Genomic DNA, 21,581 nt, shown 5'->3' with positions numbered 1-21,581 from the left:
AGGGTAATATTTGTGGCAGTATTCTTCATCAACTATTTCATCAATGGACTTATGATTATCCCAACAACATTCCAAACAAGTCCTTTAACATTGCAGAAGCATCCTAAATTGCTATTATTATCATTTCTTGGAGACATTGTCATAGAAGCCAATAAATCTGTGAACAGTACCAACTTAAAAAACCCAGCAATTTCTCAGAAGCAGTTTTGAAGATTTACACACTTTATTTTAGCGCTGCATGGAGAGACATGTTGATAAAACGTTTTGTCCTTCACTCATCAGGAATAATACAAGAATGTAAAATTTCAAATGATTGCAGCAATTTACATGAGAGGAGAAATGTAGGTGCAGATCAGTTGGCAAGTCGATTCAATGACCAAGACATTGCCATGGAGAAAGGGCCAGGGAAATAGATGTTGCCCATATTTCCCATTTAAGGTTTTGGGAGGCCATGTTGCATCTGTACAGGACATTAGATCAGCAACTTTTGGAGTATTGCATGCAATTCCGGTCTCCCTCCGAGAGGAAATATGTTGAGAAACTAGAAAAGGTTCAAAAAAGACTTTTGAGGATGTTGCCAGGGTTGGACGGTTTGAGTTATAGGGAGAGGATGAATAGGCTGGGTCTATTGTCCCTGGAGCATTGGAGGCCGAGGGTGACGTTACAGAGGTTTATAAAATCGTGATGGGCATAGATAGGATCAATAGATAAGGTGTTATCCCTGGGGTGGGCAGGTCCAAAACTAGAGGGCATTGGTGTAAGTTGACAGGGAAAACATACGAGAGGGACCGAAGGGGCAACTTTTTCACACACAGGGTGGCATTTGCTTGGAATGAACTGCCAGAGGAAGTGATGGAGACTGGTATGATTACGTCATTTCAAAGGTATCTGGATGGGCATATGAATAGGAAGGTTTTAGAAAGATATGGGTTAATGCTGGCATATGGGATGAGTTTTATGTCAGATATCTGGTTGACATTCATGATTTGGACTGAAGGTTCTGTTGTTGTGCTGTAAATCTCTACGACACTTTGGTTCTAATTCAAGAAACGTTCTTAGTGTTGAACACATTCCTTTTGAGTGAAACTATGCTGTTGATAATTCAGATTTGATCTTCACTATAACTCTGGTTTAGGGCAACAAATACGTATTTGTTTATCCAGAATTTGAACATTATTAAAAATAAAATTGCTTGTTGAAGTTTTGTATTTTGCTGATGTCCAAGACAGATCCAAGAATCTTAAAATTCAAAGCGTGCAATAGTTCATGCTACATGGGAAAATGATGCTGAACAATCAGCAAGTCAACTTTGATTGATCAAGCTGATACCATGGAGAATGCATGAGGCAACTATTGTCACCAAATCTTTCTCGAATTCAGGGATAATGTAAATCTGGACATGTTCCTTCGGCCTGCTTCAGCCAAGCATGAGAGTCACGTTATGAACACTTCAGTTGATTTTAAGCGTATTTTCTGTGTATTTGTGAGCACACTCAGAGTTGTTCAGGATGAGCTGTTCTATCACAACCACATCCATTGATTGACATCGTGTTGTGATTCTTGCAAGATCAAGCCCACTCACTGTAGTCAGTATTTTGTCTCTTGTGAACAGCCAAAGAGAGACACTCTTTGGTTTGAATGGAAATATTGTAAGGGCAGAGATAGTAGGAACTGCAGATGCTAGAGAATCCCAAGCAAAAAGGTGCAGAGCTGGATGAACACAGCAAGCCAAGCAGCATCATAGGAGCAGGAAGGCTGATGTTTCGGGCCGAGATCCTTCATCAGAAAATGGTAAGGGCAGAGCTAGTTACACTTGCTGGAAGTGAAGTGTATCTGTACAGAGGTACCAGCTGACTAGAAACAAAAGGGAAATGTTGAAAGCATGTGGCTTTGTGTAATCAGAAGCAGAATGAGCCAGGGACAATAGATTCCTACAGCTTCCTTTTGGGCGATGCTGTGGTCAGTTGGGATTGATTAACAAGCTATCAGCCAGCGTCATTCTCCTTCAGGATAAATGGTTGTGAGCTTTTGGAACTAAATATTCATGTGCTGATGAGGCAGCATTCAAAAACATTTAAAAATAAAGGAATTAGGCTGTGATTTTCTGACTCAATTTAGCCGTTAAATTAAGTTTGTTCTGGATGGTGAAGATCTAAGTCAGGTAAGTTGAAGGGCCTTACATGGGGTCTTAACACGTGTGACTCCTCATGTTTCCCACGTAAGATTCTAAGGATCAGGTGAAGACGACGATTTATCCCAGGGTGAACACTTTCTGAGATGAGATCCTCCATGTTATAGGATTTGTCAAGCTGCACAACGATATGCCGGTTCTCTGGCAGCATGAACCAATCCCTGATTAGGAATGCGCCGGCAAAGTCACCTTCCTGGATATCTAAGAGCCTCCCAATGAGGTGCACACCGCTTCTCTCCAGGAAGAGGTTGTCCTTCGTGTGCCGACTGCCCAGGGCGATGGTATCGTATTTCAGGTCTTTGGCGAAGTTGTCGATCACTTTGAGACCTCGTGAGCCGTCCAGGTTGTAGAGGTCGGCTCCGTCTCCACCCCTCAGTGTGTCCCGGCCATCCAAAGGGAGGAAGAGGTCGTTTCCACCTTCCCCGCTCAGGATATTGTCGCCTCCTGAGCCGATCAGCACGTCGGCGTAACCGGTGCCGATGGCGTTCTCCACCGTGTAGTATAAATCACCGTCTGCATCCGCCCCGATGCCGAAGCCAAGCTCCAGGTTGACCAGCACTCCCTTGCTCTTCTCGGGGTCTCCCGCAAACAACAAGGTGTCCGAGCCGCTTCCGCCGTGAACACGGTCTGCCCCCAGCCCAGGGTAAAGGATATCACTGCCGGCGCCGCCTAAGATCCAGTCCGTGCCTTCACCGCCGTGGATTTCATCAGCTCCTTGGCCCCCGGAGAGATAGTCCTCTCCGGCCGAACCCTGGAGAGTATCATCTCCTCCACGTCCTTCCAGCACATCGGTGTCTGAGCCCCCGGCGATGGTGTTTGGCTGCGAGTTGCCGACGATGAAATTGCGCAGATGGCGTTGGCCGTAAATCGAGACGGAGTAGTTCAGGGACGGCACGGAAGAGAGGTTCAGGTGCTGGCTACCCTGCAGTGCCATGTCCACATAGAGAGGCTGGAGACCGCGCTCGCTGAAAGTGAACCAGATCCCGTCGCTGCTTCGTGCCACCAGGTGCTGGTGCGCCTCCCCGAACAAGTACCGGGACAGGGTACAGGAGAGATCCGGGCTGTCCAGGTGTATATCTGTTCCCCTGTTCCATGCACGGATTCGGGCAAATGTCGCCGGCATCAGAATCTGATCCATGAGCAAATCCTCTGCGTAATTGTCGATGGTGTAGTTGCCCTTGGTCAAGATGTAGGTGTCGCTGCCGTTGCCCCCCTCCGCATGGCAGAATCCTGAACCACAGTCAATATAATTGTTTCTCTGGTTGCCGTAGATCCAGTTCTGTTGGGAGGAGCCGATCAGTTTGACAGCTTGAGCCAGCGCTTGGCTCCGTGCATCTATAAACACTCTGTCAAGCTTGGAGTTGGACTTGTCCACTGCATAGACCTGAGGGATGAGCTGGATGACCTGAAAAGGATGCTGTAAGATCCAAGGGAGGAATTGAATTGTGTGAGGATCTGGGATTGTGAAGACCACACCGTCCTTACTCCGCAACATCAAGTGGCGATGTGCCCGACCCGTGAACCAGTCTTTCAGGATGGTATAACAGCCAGGCTGTTCCTGGTACCGAAGGTGGACATCAGTTGAACTTGAGACCATTTCCAAATCCTCAAAGTCTTCAGGCAGCAAGAGGAAATCCATTGCCTCCTTTGTGTCCTCATTGTCAATGATGATGGGGCTGAGCTGAGTCCCACGGCAGTCAATAATGTAGGTATCACTGCCACCTCTCCCCTTTAGAAAGTCAGCTCCCCCCATCCCACTCAGCACGTTGTTTCTCTCATTCCCATATAACCGATCGTCATGGGGAGATCCCACCACTGCCATGATCTGCTGGTTCCCAGGAAATGTGGCCAGGTCGAATTCCACGTGGGACTCTCGGCTGCTGAAGTCAATAAGCACCGGCTGGATCTCTGGCGGGGAGGTAGTGTTTGACACTTGGAACATGACAAAGTCGCCGCTGATGAAGACAATGTGCTGCCAGGCCCACCCACCTCGCCAGTTCTGGAGAATCACACAGGCCTCTTGTTGGGAAACAGTGTCACGGATCTCCAGGTCGCCGTTGTCCCTGAGAGTCACAGCAAGGTTTTGGTGGTGGGAAGGCAGATGGACTGTGTCCGATTCAGCGTCGCTCGACCAGTTATTGATGGTGTCACAGGCCTTGTCAGCCTCGATCACATAGGTGTCCCTCCCATCACGGCCCTCCAGGTAGTTGGCACCCTGACCTCCCCGCAATACGTTGCCCAAATGATTGCCGCGGATGGTATCCCCATGCTTAGTGCCAACCACTGAGATGACAGACCTCCATCTCACTTCACTCAGGTCAACAGTTTCTGGCTTGTCTTCAATAGGAGAGAAATCGAGTGACACTGCTTGGAGTTGAATCCAGCCATTCAAGGTGGCATCGCCAATGGTGAAGGTGATGTAATCATTGCTCCTGAACTTCATGTGACGGTATTCATTGCCCAGGAACCAGTTCATGACCCGCACTTGATGCTGATTGCTGAAGAATAGTCTCAGGTCTTGCTGGGATTTCCTGGCAGAGATCTGAGCGAAAGAGACATTGAAGAAGAGCCAGTCCGTCACTCCGTCCGCTGCGTGATTATCGATATCGGTCACTCCTCCCCACTCAGGGATGAAGTACAGGTCCTGACCATTGCCCCCCTGCACGCTGCTCCTCTGGGGCCCGAGATAGAAGGCATCCTGCCCGCCCCTTCCCCGGAGATTGTAGTAATAGTCAGAGAGGGAGTAGGTGAGCTTGGCTTCTTTGGGGAGTTCCTGGACAGTGTAGAAGCGGTTCGGCTGGGAATTGCCGGTGTAGGAGCCGTGAAGTGTGCTGCGATCCTCGGTCAGGGATCCAATGACCTCGCGGGTGTGCACATGGATGAAGAACAGCAGCGTGACCGATTTCTCAATCAAGTGAATCCAGTGGGTCTCTCCAATGCCAGCGACCACGTCGTTCACGGAGCAGTGAGCGGGGAAGCAATGCACTTTTTCCACGGTTCCAGAGCCGATGGGATTGGGTATTTGGACCGTCATACAATTGGCATCGTCCAGCTCAACATCCAGTGCCCCCCCGAAGGCAGAATCCTGCCCGGATAAGAAATCAACCACCCCATGGCACCCATCGGCTTGGGTGTCCCCAGTGATGGTGAAATAACTCTCGGCGCTCTTCAGCTCCTCGATGAATTTCATATCTTTGCGATGTCGCTCGTCCAGCTGTGGGATTCTGTAAGCCAGGGACCACGGGGAAAACTCAGCCGCCACATCCAAAATGCTCTGGCCAATGTCTCGTAAAGCGAGGGCGATGCCCTTGAGGACCGCAAGGCAGCGCTGACCAGTCGATGCCCTTGCGGGTAAGGATTCCAGGCTGCTCTTGATCTCTGAGTATAGCGGGTCCAGGCCGAGTCTGATGATGGTCAGGGCCAGGGTGACAGGGGCCATCTCTGGCCCGGCCAGCCCCGTCAGTAAGATGGCACCATCCAGCGCAGCGTCGGCGTAACCGAGCGGGCTCTTCCTCTCCACGTCCTCGTAAATGTTGAAGGCGGCGAAGGCGGTAGAGAGCACTGGTGCCTCTGTGACCTTCCCCAGCTTGGACATTTTCCCCAGGAGGCTCTGGGCCGCTTTCCCCTCCATCTGTGTGGCGATGCTGGTCAGGGCACGGTGGGCAGAGCGCTCGAGAAGACTCGAGACTTCCCCATTGATACCGGCCAGCTCGCCCAGCCCATGGATTCCTTGTGCCAGCATGATGCCACCCTCCACATCGCGGCCCTGTTCCAGGAACTCTCGGGCCCCCTGGAAACCCATGAGGGTGCCATAGACACCCAGGGCATAGTTAACTCTCTCCATGGCATGGCTTCCACCCTCCGAGACCTGGCCCAGACCCCGGAAATGTTCATCCAGCAACTCCTCTGATGTGAGCTTCTCCACTTTGGTTGGGACTTGAAGCTCCTTACTGATAGAAGGGCCACTTTTGCTCTGTATTTTGACAGTTAAACTTCCCTTTTCTAAGCGTGCTGAGCCATGCACAACCTCATACTCCACCCTGTCCACCTCCTCTTGGGATTTCACGCTCTGTGTCACCTCCCTCTCTAAGTACTGTATGTCGTTGGCCATTTTTAAAGCCACTCTTGGTCGGAGACTCTTCCCTAGCACCGAGTCTTCCAATCGCCGCATATGGTCAACTATATCTCGGCTCAGACTTTGGTAGGAGTAGGTCTGCATTGTTGGAATCTCTGGAAGGTTATTGAAAACCTCGCTGTTGATGTAGTGATCAAAATGATTCTGATCAGCCTCTGGTGGCAGGTTTTCGCTGTTCTGTGTCATTGAGAAACCGAACGAAGCACTCGTCATCCATTTTTTTAAGACTGCCCGTGATAGATCCCGCACCTCGTCAGTCTGTTCTGACTGCAAGCCGATGTTGGCATGGTTGGTCCCCCAAGTGCCACCCCGAGCCATGGGGTCAGAGGCAATGAATTGACGGGCATTTCGGGACTGGCCACAGAGCAGAGAGTTCATCAGCACCATCCTGGGGTTCCTCACCACCTCCGCTAAGTGGGTCGCTACCACGATAACGGCGTCATGTTCATTGACATTATTACTGATCATATTTGGCTCCCCAGTCACCCAGGCTTTAGCATTCTGCTGGAAATACGCAGCAGCATTCATGCTGCGTAAAAGCCTGTTGTAGGTCAAATCGATCTCTCTTGGTGGGGCTTCACCATTCGGGAGGATGTATGGCTCAACATAGAAGTTCTCCAGATTGATCTTCAAAGTGTACTCACCAAATTGTATGAATCGGTTTTCTTTCTTCATTCCATTCACAACACTTTCGTACACTTTATTTAGTGTTTCCTGGTCCTTTGTTCTTCTTCTCATCCTGTTGATGATGGCAATCATGTCCCATATCTCAATCAATTTCTTTTCGTCCCGTATTACAGGCATATCATTTTCATCCAGGATGTTGTCAGGTGAAGGGAGCTGCTGTTTTTGCCATGCCGTCCGTATGTTTTTAATATTGTATTCTGATCTGAGAAGTCGGTATCTCGCTACTTGACTTTCCCGGATCAGATCGAGGACGTTCGCCAGATATTGCTGAAATGTCTCAAATACTCTCACTCGAACAGTTTCTTGTTTCTGATCGGAAATTCTTGTCTTCTCAACTTCTTCCACCGTCACACCTTCGGCCATATCAAATATTTGTTTAGTTTTACTTTGAACGATATCATCCAGCTTCGTGTCCGGGACCAGGTATTCTTCCCCGTCAATGTGCCAAATTAAATGTCCTGGTTGGTCCACCAAAGGGTGGATGTCTTCATCTGGGTCATATGTGTGTGTCCAGTAGCTGTCCTCATCACTAAGGTCTTCCAGCTGGTTGTCTTCACCCAGCCTCACCTGACGCCGGTGGCTGGTTTCATGCCTGAGCCAGTCTTCACCAGGATCCGACGTGACTTTGGTGCCGTCCGGGAGGACGCTGACCTTAGCGGTCCGGGCCGACAGGGAGCCCACCTCCAGCTCATGGTCCCGTAGATCGATGAGAAGATCCCGGACAAACTGCTCGCCTTCAGGGCCTGCGCCGACATTGCAAGCCACCAGGCTGAGTGACTGCACCGATTTGCTGGGGAAGGCGAGAGGCGATTCAGCTCCACGGAGAGTGAGGATGGTCTTGGACAGCTGATGGGCGGTCATTCCTCCCAAAGTGTTCTCTTGGCTTGAGCCGTGGCCAACTACCACCAGCTTTGAGCGGCTGGTCACCTCGGGGGCATTCCCCTGGAATGTCGATTTCAGAAAGATGAATTCTTGGCCGTTCCATTTCAGCAAGGTCCTGTACTCCCCGGCATGGATTTTCTGCTTGTTGTAGATCGAGTCAGATGCATCTGTGACAATCTGATCAGGTTCCATCCTCAGGATCACCGTGTGATCCTTACCCTCTGGGAAGATGGCATCATTCTCCCCTCCAGCTTCCTGCAAATTGTTGTTGTTTACCTAAGGGGGAAACGAACAGAAAGGGAGACTCTACGAAAAAGTCCAGTGTCCAATTTCCAACAGTGTGTTGAATGGAATAGCTGACTTCCACTCTGAGTTCGACCTCATATGGGACTGGCATCATGTAATCCAAATACTTCTCCCACCCCTACACAGAAGTAACAGAATCAAGGTGTAGGGGATGAATGCTTGAGGGAAACAATACATGGGAGGTTCTCCTGATGTTTAACATATGCTTGGCTGTGGGAAGTGTTGTGGAAACCAAGGAAAGTCTGAATCTGCCTGTGCCTTGGTTATGCTGGAGTTCTAAGGCTTTCCGATGGTGAGAATTTTTAAAATCATTTTGTAGCATTTCTCATTTTCTGTCATAAAAATCAACTCACTGTGTTGACAACTTTTGTTTTATTTCCACATCAGGAACATGTCTATAGTTCAGTAAAATGACCAATGTGTTGGCAAAGCTTTCGATTCTTCAGAAATGATTCATTGAATAACATGGTTTACAATGAGTTCCAAATCAAGTGACCTATGTTTAAACACTTCAAAAATGATAATATGTGTGTGTTTTATATTAAATTGTTGTTATGTCCCTCCTCTCTGTTCATGAGAGCAGATTAAATGATGTGTTGTACTAATAGACAAAGTGATATTTTCTATATTCACATGATGTCTATGTATCTCCCTTGAGCATCAATAACCTGATCACTTTAACAATTATCTAGAACAACAGTATGTGGTGACAGACTTCCTCCTCTTCCAAATCTAACATGCATCATAAGATTCATGGGGAAAAGTAATATTGGACCAATCAATGTATTAATGGCATTTGATTCAAGACCTTTGTACCTTTGATGTGCCAGTCACATCTGCATCTTTCCAGTGGTTCAATAATTGACGTGCTTTTCTAGAAAACAAAAAGGTAAATGTAAACATTATCTGAAATGCAAATTGTATTTTGTACAAATATATGTATATATCTGAGTTCTGTGTGATTGGTTTTTTTGAGTGTTTAATATATTTCCATTGCTTTGTATGTATGTGGATGTGTGTGTGTGTGTCTGTGTGAACCTGTCTGTCGGTGCCTGTCTATGTGTCTGCATGTGTGTCTGTGTATGTCTACCTGTATGTGTGATTATGTGAATGTGTTGTGAGGGATTGGAGTATGCCCACGTGTATTTGAATATCTTTCCAGGAATGCCTGTGAGGCTGATTGTTCAAGTTTGTGTACTTGATTGTACCTGTTTGTAGGTGCCTGGCCTGCATGCTATATTTATTTATTTGCACTATTTCTCTCCATGTCTACTTATATGTGGATTTTTTGTGTGACTGGCAACATTAATTGCACAGGATATTGTTCTGAAGGCATAGTTTGTTACGTTAGAAGTTGCCCATAGATTTCCTGTAGAGCTTTGCACTTGAATTTACTGCAGTTAAAGAGACATTAGCACAGCACAGTGCCCTGTTGAGAGCACCTGGGCCTCATTTGGGCAGAAGAAGAAATTATGCCCCTACTTAACAAATCATCTTTAAAAATTCTTAAAGAATAGGATGTCCGAAACAGAATTGATTGATTAAGTTACTGAATTGATCATCAAATCAGTTGTAGAAAGGGAAACGAAGTGAGAGAATGAAACATTGAGAGATTGAAGGTAGAATGAGAGCCAAATCAAAATAGTGTCTTTCACCTTTTCAGAAATAATTGCCGAAACAAATAAAAATCTGATAAAATGAGACTCCGAACTGTGTAAGTTAATTTTCAGTGCCAAAGGCATTGTTGAGCAGTAACTGTGGATTGACAGGGACTTAGACAGGAACAGACAAGCCCTATTCTTTACTGAGCAAGTTCAAGTTTTTTCCTTTACAGATGCTGCCAGGCTTGCTGAGCTTTTCCAGCAACTTTGTTTCTTTTCCTGATTTACAGCATCCACAGTTCTGTCAGTTTTCCTTTGGCCCATCAGCTCTATGCTGAACAAAAACAATAGCCTAACTATTCTCCATTTTCCAGCACTCAGCCCATGGCCTTGTGTGCCTTTGTCTTGCAAGTGTACATTGAATACTTATAAAAGCCATCATTCCCACCACCCTCACATCCCCACTAAATCTCTTGCCCTTGCCTTAAATCTATGACCCCTGAGCATTGATCACACCTCGGGGATAAGTTTCTTCCTGGATATGCCATCTATGCCCCTCATAATTTAATTCGCCTCAGTCATGTATCTGTGTGTTTCGTCACTTGAGGTACACGGACTTCCAAAATCCCCCTCGATCATGACCCTCTGCTTTTTGCTACTTAGCCGATCCTGGATCAATTTGTCACATTTCCTTGGATCCCACGGGCTCTTAAATTCGGTGTCTGTCACGTATGCATGGCCTCGTCCAAAGATTTGTTTAAGCCCAAATCAATTACGTCAAATGTCCAAGTCATTTGCACACCTGCGTAGCTCTTCAAAAACTTCAAGCAAGTTGATCAGTACGATGACACCTTCACAAATTTACTGTCAGCTGTACTTAATCCAAGGGCAGATTAATTCTGTCCCTCAAAATTGCTTCCAACAGTTTCACCACCACTGAGGTTAGAATGACTGGCCTGACATTTCCTGGTTTATCCCACCTTCACTTCTAAATAACAGTACCACATTGGCTTTCCTCCAGTCCTTGGGTAATACTCCAGTAGCCAAAGAGTAATTGAAAATTATTTCCGATGGTCCATTTCCTCCCTCATCTCGCTCAACAGTCGGCGATATGTTTTATCTGGCCCTGTAGATGCATCTACTTTTAAGCCGAAGATGTGCAGATTTGGTAAATTGGCCATGCTAAATTTCCCGCATTGTTCAGGGATGCTGAGGTTCAGTATGTCAGCCATGGGAAATGCAGGGTCACAGGGATAGGGTAGGGAGAAGGGTCTGGATCGGATGATTTTCAGAAGATTAGGGTGGAGTTGTTGGGCTGACTGGCCTGTTGCCAGACTGTGGGGATTCTTTGAATCTATAGATAAAAAAGCCTGCCAGATGACTCAAGACCTACTCTCTGTTTGCTAATTTCCTTCAGTGGATCACAGTCCTTCTCCCTGATTTCTATATCCACAGCATTCATTTCATTCATGAACACTGACACAAAATATTCATTTTGAACACTGCCTATGCCCTCTGGCTCCACACACGACTTATCCTTGTGGTCCTTAATGCTTCATAGTTCTCTTTTTATCCTTAATGTATTTGTAAATGAATAGAGGATTTTCCTAAATTTCACCTGCTATTATTCTTTTATGCTCCCTTATTTTGCTCTCCTGATTTTCCTTTTGTTCTGTTTCCGAGCTGTATGACTCTGTGACTGACATTGACTCGCAATAATATAAGTTTGATTCCATTTTTTCACTGTCGCTTATCTCCATCCTGAGCAGGTAAGAACATATACACGTACGTACCCCAAGCTTTATTAGATATGTCAGCCAGCTTGTTGATATATCTTTCCATTAAGTGTGGAAATGGATTTGGAACCATGTTGTGCAAGATATAATTATTGTTGTCTACTTACTTCTGTTCTTCCACCATCCATTTTGCATCTTGAATGTTGTTGCTATGCTCAGTTATGAATCGGAAATTGTCTGGAACTCCTGTTGAAGAAAATGATGTTTTAAGTGACAGGAGCATCCCACATAATAACCATTATCCTACATGCAGTGGGTATGTATTCAGTAACCTTGGTTCATCCCAAGATGCTGGAATAAACGACAAGTTTTCAGCCCAACCTGCAAGGTATACTTGTTAACAATGTCATATTAAACACATGTCACAACCCAATTGAATGGATTATGGTCATTTAGCCACATATTTTACAGACAATTTAGTCTAAAACCATTGATGTCATTCTTTGTGTATTACCCAGAGTTTGGCTGTTGGGTTGAGAATCATACAAGCAATGGTTGACAATGCGACTTGAATGTTGTAATGAGGGGCAGAGATATGACAGTTTGGGCAGCAGGTTTGTTGGAAATGGATTCCTCCTGAAGCCTTGCACTCCAAAGTAAACTGCAACTTTGTTCTCTCAAGTAGTTGCAAAGTTGATAAGTGTGTTTGTTGGAAGGTGTGAACTGTGGGTGAACAGACTGTATTTAGAATCTGCAGCGGAGAAGCAGGCAATTCGACCTACAGGTCTATACCAATGCTTATTCACCACATATATCTTCTATCTTACTAATTACCTCTTTTCACCTTCTCCCTGTATCTCCTGTAAAGTATTCCATGTGCATCATGATCCCCCTTTAAAGGTGACTGACTTCACTCAGTTCTTAGGGCAACATGTAAGACATTCCTGAAACTCTCTGTCAAATAAACTGCTAAAATATTCTGTCAATCTTTAAGGGGCTCTTACAGGATTAGGTCTGCATTAATTTCATCAGTGTAAGTCCAGTGAATTTGGCTGAATGAGTGCCAAAGTTTGCAGAAACAAGAGAGTCGGTTAGATTGTAAATCAAATTTTCACATAAAGCTACCCACTTTCTCTTGAAGGGGTGTGTTGTACATCTGATGCCAAGAAGTACTCTCCATGGAAAGTAGAGGAAGAGGGATTATCTTTCAATTCCTCCCACTTCCTACAGACAAAGTGGGTGGCGATGGTTACCCTCATGGGCCCAATAAGTTACCTGGAACAATCTCTCTTCCATATCTACATTGGCACCTCAACCCCACCTCTTCCTCTGTTACATTGATGACTGTATCGGCGCCGCCTCGTGCTCCCACGAGGAACTCGAACGGTTCATCCACTTCACCAACACCTTCCACCCCAACCTAAAGTTCACCTGGACTATCTCTAACACCTCTCTCACCTTCGTGGACCTCTCTGTCTCTATCTCGGGCATTCACCTATCAACCGATATCCATTTCAAGTCCTCTGATTCCCACAGCTACCTAGAATACACCTCCTCCCACCCACCTTCCTGCAAAAATGCCATCCCCTCTTCTCAATTCCTTTGCCTCTGCTGCATCTGCTCCCAGAGTGTGGGATTCCACTCCTGTACATCTCAGATGTTCTTGTTTTTCAAGGACCGCAACTTCCCCCTGGCAATGGTCGAGAATGCCCTCGACCGTGTCTCCCGCATTTCCCACAACTCATTTCTCACACCCCGTCCCCACAATAACAACCAAAAAAGAATTCCCCTCGTCCTCACATACCACCCCACAAACCTTTGGATCCAATGCATCATCCTCCAAAACTTCTGCCATCTACAATCCAACCCCACCACCAAAGACATTTTTCCCTCCCCACCCTTGTCTGCTCTCCGGAGGGACCTCTCTCTCCATAACTCCCTTGTCCACTCCACACTTGCCTCAAGCCCCACCACACCTGAACTTTTCCCTACAACCGCAGCAAGTGCTACACCTGCCCACACACCTCCTCGCTCACCCTCATCCCAGGCCCCAAGAAGACTTTCCGCATCAAGCAGATGTACATCTGCACATCTGCTAATGTGGTATACGGTATCCGCTGTGCCTGTTGTGGCTTCCTCTGCATTGGGGAGACCAAGCAGAGGCATGGGCACCACTTTGCAGAACACCGATGCTCAATTCGCAATAAACAATTGTGCCTCCCAGTCGTGAACCATTTCATCTCCTCCTCCCATTCCACACACGACATGTCCATCCTGGGCCTCCTGCAGTGCCACAACGATGCTACCCGAACTCATATTCCCCTTGGGAACCCTGCAGCCCAATGGTATCAATGTGGATTTCACAAGCTTCAAAATCTGACCCCCCGCTTCCGTATCCCAAAACCAGCCCAGCTCATGTCCGCCTCCCTAACCTGTTCTTCCTCTCACCTATCCCCTCCTCCCACCTCAAGCCACACCCCCATTTCTGACCTACTAACCTCATCCCACCCCCTTGACCTGTCTGTCTTCCCTGGACTGACCTATCTCCTCCCTACGTCCCCACCTACACTCACCTTTACTGGTTCCATCCTCGCCTCTTTGACCTGTCTCTTTCCTCTCCACCAATCTTCTCCTCTATCTATCTTCGATCTACCTCCCCCTCTCTCCCTATTTAATTCAGATCCCTGTTCCCTGCCCCATTTCTGATGAACGGCCTAGGCCCGAAACGTCAGCTTTCCTGCTCCTCTGGTGCTTGTCCTGCTGTGTTCATCCAGCTCTACACCTTGTTATCTTGAATTCAGGACATGATTGGGAACATGGGACTGGGATGTCAATAGCTATTACAGAAACATGGCTCAGGGAAGGGCAGGACTGTAGCTACTGTTCCAGGTTATAGGAGATCGAGGAATGATAGAAATGGGGAGGAGGGAGGAGGGGGAGTGACATCTTTTGTTCAGGGATAACATTACAGCTGCATTTAGGGAGGATGCTCCTTCGAGTATGTCCAGTGAAGCTGTTTAGGTGGAACGTATTGGGATTATACGAAAGTCTCCCCCAACCGTCTGCAGAAAATTGAGCAGCAAATTTGTGAGGCGATCTCAAAGATCTATTAGAAAGATAGGGTTGTAATAGTAAGGGATTTTAACTTTCCAAGTGTAGACTGGGACTGCCATAATGTTGAGGATTTGAATGCAGAGGAATTTGTTCAGCGTGTGCAAGAAAATTTTCTGAGTCAGTATGTGCACATACCTACTAGAGAAGGAGCAAAACCCAACATTTTCTTGGAAATACATCAGAACAAGTGTCAGTGAGAGAGCACATTGAGGCTAGTGATCATAACTGTATCAGCTTTAAAATAGTGATGGCAAAGGATAGACCTGATCTAACAGTTAAAGTTGTAGAATAAAGTAAGGCCAATTTTGATGGTATTAGGCAAAAAACATTCAAAAGTTGATTGGGAGAGGTTAGTTACAAGTAATGTGATAGTTGGAAAGTGGGAGGCCTTCAAAAAACAGTTAACTTGGAGTCCAGAGGCAGTATATTCTTTTTAGTGTCAAGGACAAAGCTGGAAGGTGAAGAGAATGCTGGATGATGAGGGAAATTAAAGCTCTGATCAAGAAAATGAAGGAGGCCTGTGGCAAGTGCAGACAGATGGGATTGAATGAATCCCTTGCGGACTATACCAGCAGTAGGAGTGTACTCAAGAGGGAAATCAGGAGGACAAAAAGGAGACATCTGATAGCTCTGGCAAATAGGGTTAGCGAGAATCCAAAATAAATTCTACAAACACATTATGGGCAAAAAAGGAACGAGGGAGAGAATTGGGCCCTTTAAAGAACAGCAATGCCATCTATGTGTCGAACCATAGGAGATGGTTGAAATATTAAACTTGTATTGCATGTAAATATTTAATGTAGACGAGGATATGGAAGCTAGAGGACATGGAGGAATAGATTGTGGTACATTGAAAAGTGTCCATATTAAAGAAGGTGAGCTGCTGGATGTCTTAAAATGCATGAAGGTGGATAAATCCCCAGGACCTGAATAGACGTATCCCAGAATTTTGTGGGAAGCTAGAGAAGTGACTAGCAGGCCCCTTGCTGAGATATTTGTATCATCAACAGCCACGGATATGGCGTCAACAGACTGGAAGGTGCCAAAGTGGTGCCATTATTTAAGAGCGGTGGTAAGGAAAAGTCAGGGGACTACAGAGCAGTAAATCTGACATCAGTGATGGGTAAGATGTGAGAGAGCATTCTGTGGGACAGGATGCACATATACTTGGAAAGGCAAGGACTGATTGTGGACAGTTAACATGGATCTGTTTGTGGGAAATCGGGTCTCAAGAATTTGATTGAGATTTTTTGAAGAATTGGCAAAGAATATTGATGAAGGCAGAGCAATGGACATTGACTTTATGGACTTGAGCAAGGAGTTCCATAGGGTTCCGCCTGGTGGACTGTTTAGCAAGGTTAAATCATGTGGAATCCAGGGAGAGCAATTTGGAGACAAAAATGGCCTCAAGGTAGTAGACAGAGGGTGGTGGTAGAGTGTTGTTTTTCGGACTGCAGGACTGTGAGCAGTGGTGTGCCACAAGGATCAGGGCTTGGGTACGCTGCTTTTTGTCATTTATATGAATGATTTAGATGAGAATATAAGGGGAATGGCAAGCTTGCAGATGACACCAAAATGAGTGGTGTAATAGGCAGTGAAGAAGTTTATCTTAGAGCACATCGGGACCTTAATCAGATGGCCAATGGACCAATGAGTGGGCAGATGGAGTTTATTTTGGATAAATATGAGGGGTTGCATTTTGGTCAAGCAAATCAGACCAGATCTTATACACTTATTGATAGGGCCCTGGGAAGTGTTGCTGAACAAAGGGACCTTTGGTGCAGGTTCATAGCTCCTTGAAGGTGGGGTTGCAGGTAAGCAGGGTAGTGAAGAATGTGTTTGATACGCTTGCCATTGTTAGTCAGTTATTGAATATAATTGATGGGAGGTCATGTTGCAACTTTGTAGGACATTGGTTGGGCCACTTTTGGAATATAGAAATCAGTTCTGGTCTCCCTGCTGTACGAAAGTCAGAGATAGACGAGTACAGCACAGGAACAAGCCCTTCGATCCACGATGTTGTGCCAAACATAACACCAGATTAAACTAATCCTTGCTGCCTGCCCAACGTCCATATCCTTCTATACTTTGCTTATTTATGTGCTTATTGCATCTGACTCCACCGCTACCCCAATAACGTATTTCAATCCCCGACCACTATGTGACAAAAAACATGTCCTTCACATCTCCTTTGAATTTTCTCCCCTTACAATAAATGCATGTCCTCCCGTATAAGGCATTCCAACTCTGGGAAAGAGGTTCTGACTGTCAACCTTAACTATGCCTCTCATAATTTTATAAACTTCTGTTGGGTCTTCCCTCAGCCTCTGCTGCTCCAGAGAAAACAATCTTAGTTTGTCCAGCCTCTCCTTAAAGCTCATACCCTCTAATCCAGACACCATCCTGGCAATCCTCTTCTGAACCCTGTCCAAAGCCTCCACACGCTTCCTGTAATGTGGTGACCAGAATTGAATGTCATATTCTTAGGTGCAGCCTCACGAAAGTTTCATAATGCTGCAACACAACTTCCTGTACTCAATGCCCTGACCAGTAAAGGCAAGCATGCCATATGCCTTCTTTACCACCCTACCTGTGTATGTGGCTAGTTTCATGGAACAATGAACTAAGATCCTTCTGGACATCAATGCTGTCAATGGTAGTGCCATTAACTATATATTTTCCCTTAATATATGATCTCAAAGATGTTGTTAAACTTGAAAGGGTGCCGAAAGGTTTTACAAGGGTCTTGATGCGGTTAGAGGGTTTGAGCTCTTGGGAGAGGCTATACAGGCTGAGGCTATTTTCCCTGGAGCTTTGGAGGCCAAGGGGTGTCATTGTAGAGATTTATTGTATCATGATGAGCATGGATACAGTAAATAGACAATGTCTTTTTTTCCAGGTAGGGGTGTCCAAAATTAGAGGCAGAGGTTTAAGGTGAGAGGTGAAAGATTTGTAAGATTTGTGAACTTTTTCACACAGAGGGTGGTGTGTTTGTGGAATGAACTCTCCTGAGTAATTGGTGGAGACTGAATCAATTACAACATTTAAAAGGCATCATGATGTGCAGATAAAAAGGATTGTTGAGAAGGATAAGTACCAAATGAGGCAAATGGGACTCAATTCATTTAGGATATCTGGTCAGCATAGATGAGTTGTACCAAAGGGTCTGTTTTCATGCTGTATGACTTGATGACTCTGTATTCCTTGAGAGATTACATCTAGGAGTAATGATGCACTAATTTTCTGTCTTAGTCAAAGAGCAGGAGCTCGCAAAATTGGAATAGATGTGGGTATGTGAGTGACATTGACTGGTTGCTGATGCTCCACAAGGAGTGTACTTTACATTTTCCGTTTACGGGAAGTTATTTATTTCTATGTGAAAGCTGGTCTAGAAATTATTCCTAATACTTAGATTTAAATCGTAGGAAGTTAGAAATGTACAGTTTAGTAGGAGGCCATCAGGCCCCTCATATACATGCTTGCTCTTTCAACAAGCAAATTCAATTACTTTTTTCTATTTCTCTGCTCTATCCTCATAGCCCTTGTTCTTTTCATGTCTATAGTCATGTCATTTTGACGATTGTCATTGAATCTGCTTCCTTCACTGTCCCAGGCAGTACATTCCAGATTATGGCCAATCGCTGCTAATAATGTTTGCAAAGCTGTCTAAGTGGCTGAGGAGTTTTGATGGCATCAGCCAGATACAGTAATGCAAGAAAACAGTTGCAACAACTTTAAATACTGCTGATGTCTCTACATGCTGAAGATATGGATCAGATGTCCGACGAAGATACTTCATATCCAGGAACAACTTCATCAGCTCAAACAACAGCAGGCCAGAAAATTACTGTCAATTCTATCCATGAACCCTTCACGGTTATTCTAATGTCTAAGGTCCCATGAGTAAAACATTGACACACGTATGTGGGGGTGTTGGATCAGCCTGGATTTCAATAAAAGACAAACAAGGACTTTGTAATGATCACCTTCATTATTGTTCCCAGGAGCCTGGATCTCCCACACCAATAGAAAAGACACGAGCCAGAAGTAGCACAGCTTCCAATCCATGAGTCAGAGTCAGCGCATTCTGAGATGATGTTGAAAATATCAAGAAGGTTGAGATGGTAATCATAACATCAAGCAGAGAGCAACACTACAACTCATTAGGAGAGCTTTGTAAGTAGCTGGCACAGAATGAGTGCGCAGAATGGTCACCTGTACTCCAAGAAACAATGTTGTGAGTTTTTGTATTAAACATTGGTGACGCTGTATAATATGCACCAACCTTATAACACAGAATGTCACATCTGCACTGCATTTGTCCTGATTAATAGTGTTTTGTTTCAAAAGTTTGTTTACTTTTTGATCGACATGACCAATCGATTTGCATTTCTGTCTGTTGAACTATTTTTTGAAAGCTGGCCACATTTAGCAGCACTTTTGCCTTTCAGGTGGAAAATCATCCAGGGTCTCGTAGAAATGAGCATTTGTGGGCTTTTTCAGAGCACTGACTTAAACAGTCGGAGGCTGGCGTTCTTTGCCGTTTGAATAGTCTGTCTCTGAGCCTCCTGGAGGGTTCTTAAACCGTATCACAGCACTGGAATGCAGTGCGGGACATTGACAACTGGTGGCATACAATTAAAGTCAATGAATCATCCTGGGAGACACTTGGAAATAGAGCACCTTTCCTTCACTGAGAACATCCTGGAATTCCCTCTCTCATGGAAATATGAGTCATCTTACAGCACATGGACTACAGTGGTTCAAGAAGGGAGATCACCACCACCTTCTCCTGGGCAGCTGCAGACAGCTAATAAATACTGGCCCAGCCGTCGACATCCACATTCCACAAGTGAATTTTAAAAACGATGATTGTGGTTTGTCTCATGATGGGGAAAGTAAATGAAGCAGGTAAACTGAGTGCATGAGCATTGTGAAAAGGCACCAATTCAAACCAGCCGTCCTTACAGCTTTTAACTGCTACGTTTCCCATAGCCTGGGAACCAAGGTTGAGTTTGAAATAACTACTGAATTCTGAGGCATACAGCTCCAGCCTAACGCTTTTAAATCACCTTTAAATCACCAACCGGCCTCCCGTGAATAAATTGTTCGCCCGTCCCGACACTTTCCGTTTTAATTGGAATCAAACTATTTCAGGTTTTCGATACTTTTACGACCCACCTGGCTTAGACCCACTAGTTTGGGCAATAGAAGTGGTGCCACATAGATAATAGATTGTTTTGTCAGTAGTCATTAAGAATGAACTAAAAGCAAACCAAAATTTCGCTTCCTTCAAATGCATGTAATCACAGTGCTCTTACCTGTTTGGGCAGGAGATAGAAAATGTCCTTTTTAAGTCTGTTTTCTCCCAGTATAAAAGGTACGCTTGACTTGCGTGTCAGCAAATGTGCAATGCAAATATTTGAGAATCCCCGCGTTCATAACCTTTCCTGTAACAGCACTCGTAACTATAGAGTCCACATAACTGGTTCACCTCGATTTCGAGCAGCTCTCAGGGTAACGATAACATGTATTGCAGGAACAGTCATTCATTGAATGGGAAGGAGAGATTTTCGATTCTTCCTTTTTCGAGATTTATATTGCCTCGCACTTGTGTGGCACAAATGTTATTTGCCACTCGTCAGTCCAAACCCGGATGTTGTCAAAAACTTTTTGCATTTAAACAGGGACGACTTCAGTCACTGAGAAGTCACAAATGACGCTGAGTATTGTGCAATCATCAAAGTACAGCCCCACGTCCGATCTTATGAAGGAGGGAAAGTCATTAATGAAGTAACTGAAGATATCTTGGCCGATGACAGTATCCTAAGGAACTCCTGCAGAGATGTCCTGGGGCTAAGATGATTGACCTCCAACAACCACAACCATTTTCCGATATGCCAGGTATGAGCCAAATATCAGAAAGTTTGCCCCCTGATAGCCATTGATTGCAGTTTTGCCAGGGCTCCTTGATACCACGCACATCGAATGAATCCTTGATATCAAGGGCTGTCACTCTCACCTCCCGTATGGATTGCGGCTCTTTCGTCCATGTTAGAACCAAGGCTGTAGTGAGGTAAGGAGCTGAGTGGCGCTTCAGAACCCAAACTGGGCATCACCGAGCAGGCTCTTCCTGAACAGGTGCTGCTTGATAGCACTGTTGACACCTTCCATCACTTCACTGATGATCAAAAGTAGACTGATGGGGGCGGTAATTGGCCAGGTTAGATTTGTCCTGCTTTGTGTGTACTGGACATATTTGGGCAATTTTCCACGTTGTGAGGTTGATATCAGAGTCATAACTGTGCTGAAACAGCTTGGCCAGGGGAGTGGCAAGTTCTGGGGCACAAGTCTTTGATATTATTGCCAATATTCTGTCAGGGTCCATAGCCTTTCTAGTAACCATTGTCTCCAACAATTTCTCAATATCACATGGAGTGAATCAAGTTGGCTGAAGACTGTTATCTGTAATGCTGGGGACCACTGGAGGAGGCAGAGATGGACCATCCACTTGACACTTCTGGCTGAAGATTGCTGTGGAAGCTTTGGCCTTATGTTTTGCCCTGATGTGCTGGGCTCTTCCATCATTGAGGACAAGAATATTCGTGGAGCATCCTCCAGTAAGCTGTTTAATTGTCCACCATCATTCACGACTGGATGCGGCAGGACTGCAGAGTTTAGATCTGATTGGCTGGCTGTGGGATCGTTTAGCTCTGTCTGTCACTTGATGCTTATCTTGTTTGTTGTACAAGTAGTCCTGTTTTGTGGCTTGTACGTGGGACTGTACTTTGATGATTGCACAATACTCAGCGTCATTTGTGACTTCTCAGTGACTGAAGTCGTCCCTGTTTAAATGCAAAAAGTTTTTGACAACATCCGGGTTTGGACTGACGAGTGGCAAATAACATTTGTGCCACACAAGTGCGAGG

The 21,581-nt window shown here is 45.5% G+C and overlaps 1 protein-coding gene across 2 annotated transcripts; it reads right to left on the bottom strand.

The window, feature by feature from the left end:
* Positions 1-204: 204 nt before the first annotated feature.
* On the bottom strand, positions 205-20,222 carry LOC132210071 (uncharacterized). Of its 2 annotated transcripts, XM_059649314.1 has the most exons (5): positions 19,974-20,222; positions 18,639-18,739; positions 11,706-11,784; positions 9,018-9,075; positions 205-8,171 (listed from the first exon to the last, which is right to left on the bottom strand). In XM_059649314.1, exons 2-5 carry the CDS (start codon positions 18,718-18,720, stop codon positions 2,127-2,129), a joined length of 6,264 nt encoding a protein of 2,087 aa, XP_059505297.1. In that variant the 5' UTR covers positions 18,721-18,739; positions 19,974-20,222; the 3' UTR covers positions 205-2,126. The 2 variants fall into 2 exon arrangements, with proteins under 2 accessions (XP_059505297.1, XP_059505298.1); XM_059649315.1 differs by lacking the exon at positions 18,639-18,739.
* Positions 20,223-21,581: the final 1,359 nt, after the last annotated feature.

The sequence above is a fragment of the Stegostoma tigrinum genome, chromosome 10, assembly GCF_030684315.1.
Source record: "Stegostoma tigrinum isolate sSteTig4 chromosome 10, sSteTig4.hap1, whole genome shotgun sequence".
Taxonomy (NCBI): Eukaryota; Metazoa; Chordata; class Chondrichthyes; order Orectolobiformes; family Stegostomatidae; genus Stegostoma; species Stegostoma tigrinum.
Note: the sequence above shows the minus strand (reverse complement) of the source record. Positions and strands in the feature narration are given on the sequence as shown.

What these genes read in the sequence shown, in the direction of transcription:
- LOC132210071 (XM_059649314.1), bottom strand. Translation starts at nt 18,720, where the DNA reads ATGGATTGGAAGCTGTGCTACTTCTGGCTCGTGTCTTTTCTATTGGTG. An exon ending in TCCTGGGAACAATAATGAAG is followed by an intron (nt 11,785 to 18,638) that starts GTGATCATTACA and finishes TTTCTTCAACAG; the next exon opens with GAGTTCCAGACAATTTCCGA. An exon ending in ATGTGACTGGCACATCAAAG is followed by an intron (nt 8,172 to 9,017) that starts GTACAAAGGTCT and finishes TTTCCCCCTTAG; the next exon opens with GTAAACAACAACAATTTGCA.